Source organism: Frankliniella occidentalis, unplaced genomic scaffold, assembly GCF_000697945.3.
Source record: "Frankliniella occidentalis isolate FOCC.00 unplaced genomic scaffold, Focc_3.1 Scaffold381, whole genome shotgun sequence".
Lineage (NCBI taxonomy): Eukaryota > Metazoa > Arthropoda > Insecta > Thysanoptera > Thripidae > Frankliniella > Frankliniella occidentalis.
In genome coordinates this window covers 99,943-105,703 of record NW_026267503.1, presented here as the reverse complement: position 1 = coordinate 105,703, position 5,761 = coordinate 99,943, and the positions used below count along the sequence as shown (strand labels likewise).

The window sequence follows — 5,761 nt, the reverse complement described above, 5'->3', positions numbered from 1 at the left end:
CCGCACAGGAGCAGCAAACAATGGAGAACTAATTCTCGATGCGGGGGGGGCGATGCAGGAGCGGGCGGTGAAGGGGGAGGGGCCGGCAGAGAGACAGGGCATTCAGGAGGGAGGCGCAGCGGGGGGCGACTTAAAGATAAGACCCAAAGAGGCGAGCGCACGGTCAAGCACCGGCCACATGGGTACTTAGAGAAGGACACGCCTCGCACGCCTCCCGGCCAGCGAGCCGCGAAGACTTGGCGGAGCCGCCCAGAGACCGTCGTCAGAGATGTCTCCGAGTCCTCCGCGATCGGTAATGTACCTGACACATCCTTCTTTCCTCGCGCGACGAACAGTTTTTTGCTCCTGCAGTTTATTTCATGCTTTGTCAGCATGACAACCGGTTTTGGACGTCTCGATAAATAAATGCCATAACCTTAAAATAAGGATGGACTTAAGGACTAATTTAGATTTTTGAGCTTAAGCGGTCTTGCCTACATTTTGCATTTAGGTTTCTGCTACCTTTCAAAGTCAGTAGTGGTCAGAAGTAAAAATAAATGTCTTGTCGTAAGATCATTTTAATTGGTTAGAAGCTTTTGTTGTCAATGAAAGTTTTGTTAGAAGGTTTAAATTATTTTTATTATTGCAGGACCGCCGTGGTGTGAGACACCGAGGAAAACCTAAAGATGCCCCTGAATTCCTCCCCAGTCATCGTGGAGATGACAAAGGGCGTCAAAAATTTGGTTTGCCCACACCAACGTTCCATCTGATATGTTTCTTGGTTGGCTTGGCAGTGGTATTTGGAATAATTGTTTATGTCGAGAAGCAGCTTCCAACTCCTCTAATGGTTGAGGATGAAGCTAACAATCCAGGAAGATTTATTGCTGAAAGGGCAAAGAACACACTTGTCAACTTAACTAACATCGGCCCACGAGTCACTGGCAGTTACGAAAATGAGGTTTTGGCTGTGAATTTTCTTAAGAATGCAATCAGTTTAACAATGCAGTCAGCAAAACCTATTCACAAAATAGAGGTTGACTTTCAAAAAATTAGTGGTTCTTTTCCACTTACTTTTCTTGATGGAATGACTCATGTTTATCATGATGTTCAGAATGTCATTGTGAAAATTGGTTCCCTGAAAGGGTCAGACCATAGCATTCTCATGAATTGTCATTTTGATACCGTCAGTGATAGTCCTGGTATGCTCAGTCAAAAACACATTTTGTTTCCATTGAGTTACTGAACTACTCATAAATAATTTTCTAATTTAATGTTTCTTCTTTCTTGTTTTAGGTGGAAGTGATGATGGTGCCAGTTGTGTTCTTATGTTAGAAATATTGAGACTTTTGTCTCAAGCTGATAAACCACTGGTACACAATCTTGTCTTGCTGTTCAATGGAGCTGAGGAAAATTTTATGCAGGTGAATAGCCAGATAATTTGAGGCATGCAATACTCTTTTTCCTCACTATTAATCTTGCTGTTTGCAATTTTCTAAGGCATCCCATGGATTTATAACAAAACATAAATGGGCTAAAGAGATCCGTGCGGTTGTAAATCTAGAATCCTGTGGAGCTGGAGGACGAGAAGTCATGTTCCAATCTGGGCCAAATCATCCCTGGTTGATGAGGGTAAATATGTTAGCATATAGCAGAAAAACAGTATTTTTTTCTGTGTTTTAACTTTTAAATATTCTATTTGCATATTTCTTTTTATACAGATATATTCTGAAAATGTTGGGTATCCATTTGCCTCATCACTTGCACAAGAAATTTTTCAAAGTGGTTTCATTCCTGGTGATACAGATTACAGAATTTTCAGAGATTTTGGAGGGGTACCTGGTAAGGAAAAGTTCTTAATTCTGGCTATCTTAAAATTTTGTCTGAGCTGACGCACTCTGAGAATTTATTACACATATTTTGTCATACAGGATTGGATTTTGCTTGGTATCTTAATGGTTATGTGTATCACACTAAAAATGACAATGCAGCTCATGTACCATTGGGATCATTACAAAGAACTGGTGATAACATGGTAGCCCTTGTATCAGGCCTCCTTTCTGCTGAAGAACTCAGCAATACTAGCAAGCACAAGGAAGGGAGAATTGTCTTCTTTGATTTCCTTGGCGCTTTCATTATGTTTTGGTCACTTCATGCTGGTGATTTTCTCAATGTCATCACACTTGCTTTATCTATGTATTCAATGATGTCAAACATGAAGGAGGCTATCAATCGTGGTTAGTAGTTTAATTACCTAAGTCTCTGATTTCTTTGAAACAAAACATTGTACCTCTGATTAAATAAGTTAAAATACATTTTACTTTTTAGGTTTGTCACAAAAGCAGTACTTGAAGCAATTACTGTCCTGTGCTGGAACTGCCCTACAGTCTTGGCTTCTGTCTCTTTTTGTGGCTGTTGCTCTTGCTTTGTCTTTGACTGCATTGGGTCGTACCATGAGTTGGTATGCCAGGCCAATTTGGATTATTTTCTTATACGTTCTGCCGTCTTTGATTTTCCCCATGATCTTGCTGTTGTATAAAGCACAAAAACAACGGAAGGTACGTAAGCACTTCTGCAGCTTTACATTTCTTCCAATAAATTCATATAAGTATTTTCTTAACCACTCTCTTGAATTGTAGGTTGTTGTTTCACCTTGGACATTATTCCAACTCTACTATGACAGCTACCAGTTAGTGTGGTCAATCATGCTCTTATTATCAACCCTTTTCCGAGTTCAGTCTGGATTCATCCCGTTGTTCTGGGTGATCTTCCCTACCATAGGAAATCTTATTCGTATCAAAGTGTTCCAGCACTGGAGAGGTTTGTTTCTTTCAAACAAATGATATTCATTTGGTACATTTTGATAAGAAAATTGTCGGTTATGGCTAAAGAAGACTAAATGCTCCCTCTCTTTTTGTTAGATTGGAAATGGTTGTTGTTACATGCCACAATGATGTTCCTGCCATTTGTTCAGTGTGCATATATGACATTGAATGCTGTGCAACTTTTTATTCCAATCATGGGCCGCACAGGAGCAGCAAACAATGGAGAACTAATTCTTGCAGTCCTGTGCACTGTCATGTTTTGTTTATTGTTTAGTTATATTGTAAGTAATTTTTACAATTTTTTTCTATTCTTTGGTAAACCTTTGGGATTTTATTTTAAATTATTTTTTTCCTTTCAGATTCCAATAATATTGTTGGTACGAAACCCAAAACAAGTACTTACTCTTTTGATTAGTATTTTTGTTGGATCTATTCTTGCACTCATCTTTACACCCTTGGGTTTTCCCTATTCTGGAGATCCCGCTAGCCTTGCTCAACAGAGATTTGCTATTCTGGTAAGATAAGTTACCTGGTCAAACTAGCCTCCTTCACTTCTTGTAATTACATAATGCGTCTTAAATCTATGGATAGCATGCGGAGAGATCATTCCATGACATCAAAGGGGACCTAATTAATCGAGAGACTGGATTTTGGATTGTGGATTTAGACATTAATAGTCCTCATACTGTGCGAGGCATTGTACCTGAGATGGATAGGATACAACCTGTGACCACTGACTGTGACAAGTATTTATATTGTGGTATGCCTTACTTCATACCCATTCTATCTTTCATTTGGTAAGTGTTTGAGAATTTTCATCCACATAATATTTGAGTCAGACTTATTGATCTAATCTAATTTTGTTTTTCAGGAAAACTCACTGGGTGGAAGCTCCACCAATCAGTGTGCCTATTAACACTACATTTAACATTTTATCCCGTGAGAAACTGTCTCAGTCCGTCCAGAGATTAACTTTTAATGTAACAGGCCCTGACCACATGGGTCTGATGATATCACCTGTTAAGGAAGCTGAATTACTTCGGTGGAGCATTTTAGAGGAACCTCCTCTTGCTGGTCCTAAATGGAAAGGACGAGAGACTTACTTTGTGTATTTCTCTTACGCAGACAAACCAAAAGCCTGGGTTTTCTCTCTGGATCTTCGAGTTAGTATTATTATAATTATCCTTGTCTTTTCTTGTTCTGCCAGTGACTTTTCGATCAGCATTCCACAACCCTGCTTTTGTTCTTTAAGGTGCCGGAGGGCTGGAATGAAGCTGTAGTTGACATCGCACTGACCAGCCACTTTGTTCATGGCCCGCACCAGCAGTCACAACCCTTCAAGGACCTAGTGCGACAGTTTCCAGCATGGACTACTGTTACAGGATGGCAATCAACATACAAGTCATTCATATACTAGTGCAATACACAAAAATTTCAAATATCAATCTTGTTTTGTAATCTTACTCTTTAATCTTTTGTGAGAAATTCAGCAGTACCAACAAAAAAAATATTCTATGATTTGGTTAAGGAATCATTACTATTTCTTTGTGCAATATTATACCTTAAATATTATAATCTATCTAGGTTTTTGCCTACTGATACTTTACCTTCCAAAGATGTGATTAGGATCATATATTTCATCTGTAACTATGCTCTGTTTAACTGCTTACCAAACACTATTGTTTTTAGCAAATTGCCCTTTGCAGTTGTAAATATCTAATTTTTTGTTGTAGTTTTCTTGTGAAACAAGTCTGAATGCACCTCTCTTATCAAAACCCAGTTTGTATCCTTGCTCAAGACTGCAGTTTACCTGCATATCTCAGTTGTCATCAATGTCACCCATTGAAAACACTTGTCTTTACTTAGGTGACCAATAGTGTGTTCTTCTGTGATACAATTTATCTCTAACTTGTGTCATTCTAATTGTTTTAACTGAAAGAGCTTTTGGTTGTGATGTTATGATCATCAGGGTTTTTGTAATGAAATGACAGCATAAATGTGGCCCAAGTGTTAAATAATTAGCCTCAATGTGTCAATGATTTTTTACACTATAATCTTAGCATTATTGTATTTATTGTTGTTATTATTAAATGTACATCAATATATGTACTAATATGGCTAAATTAAGTAAATCCATTTCTCCAATTTGCTTGTTGTTTCTACTCAAGCACTTTTGTTTTTTAGGTATCTTTGCTTTTTTTTGCCTGTATCTATGTTACAGCATGAGCATTGAGCACTTCAGTCTCAATATTCTAGAGGCCATATTGTTAAACATATTTGGTTACAAGTGAAAAGGATGGAGGTTTAATTGCCTCTCTGTGTACTTACTCATTTTGACTTTTTCCAGCATTAAGTGCTGTCTCAACATTCCCTCTCCCTTTTTTGTGTCGTGGCTATTGCATTCTAGATGAAGTAAGTGTATCAATTGTCTGAGATCTCTATGCTGTCTGATATACGTATTTTAGGAACCAAGTTACAATCAAGTTTTGGTGCTCTGCGCTAGTTTTCATCTATCAAGCCTGAGGAGTCATTCAATGGTAGCAGCTATGGTTGATCTGTTGATCAATTTCTAGATTATTACAATACTAGTCCTATAGTTAATATCATTCTTAGTGTTAATCTATGCAGCACTTTCCACTTTTTAAGCAGTGTTGTATTGAGGTACATATTTTGGTATGCTGAAAAAAAATTATATTTATTTCTGTGGTATGTTTTGATGATTAGAAATTGTACCAGTCTGCACAAAGTCTTAAGACTGCAAAATTTTCTTGACATTGAATAGAAATGAATTAAAATGTGATGGGCCATACTGGTTTCACCTATAAATTATGTCTTTGGTATAGGGGTTGTGTCTAGAGAGACTCAAAGGGAGAGAGGCGTCAACTCGGGGCCCCGCACGCTGCGCTGTGATTGGGTCGGCACTGGGCGGCTCCGTCGGCCAGCCTAACATCTGGCCTCAC

General features: G+C 38.4%; 2 protein-coding genes across 4 annotated transcripts in view; one reads left to right on the top strand and one right to left on the bottom strand.

Annotated features, from left to right (window-relative positions):
* LOC113214476 (endoplasmic reticulum metallopeptidase 1) overlaps positions 1-5,124 on the top strand; it is a 16,213-nt gene extending 11,089 nt beyond the window's left edge. Inside the window, exons 1-13 of one of the 2 annotated variants that reach the window (XM_026433846.2) lie at positions 80-292; positions 629-1,178; positions 1,273-1,400; positions 1,477-1,608; positions 1,698-1,818; positions 1,908-2,213; positions 2,305-2,534; positions 2,616-2,796; positions 2,898-3,082; positions 3,161-3,316; positions 3,393-3,598; positions 3,673-3,964; positions 4,054-5,124. In XM_026433846.2, coding sequence (XP_026289631.1) covers positions 269-292; positions 629-1,178; positions 1,273-1,400; positions 1,477-1,608; positions 1,698-1,818; positions 1,908-2,213; positions 2,305-2,534; positions 2,616-2,796; positions 2,898-3,082; positions 3,161-3,316; positions 3,393-3,598; positions 3,673-3,964; positions 4,054-4,218 — 2,676 coding nt within the window. In that variant the 5' untranslated portion in view covers positions 80-268 and the 3' untranslated portion in view covers positions 4,219-5,124. Of the gene's footprint in view, positions 1-79; positions 293-628; positions 1,179-1,272; positions 1,401-1,476; positions 1,609-1,697; positions 1,819-1,907; positions 2,214-2,304; positions 2,535-2,615; positions 2,797-2,897; positions 3,083-3,160; positions 3,317-3,392; positions 3,599-3,672; positions 3,965-4,053 lie in introns of those variants that run through there. The other variant, XM_052274354.1, reaches the window with a different exon arrangement.
* The window catches only part of LOC113214340 (trimeric intracellular cation channel type 1B.1), a 26,500-nt gene that overhangs the window by 18,187 nt on the left and 2,552 nt on the right, over positions 1-5,761 (bottom strand). The gene's annotated exons all lie outside the window — the stretch shown is intronic.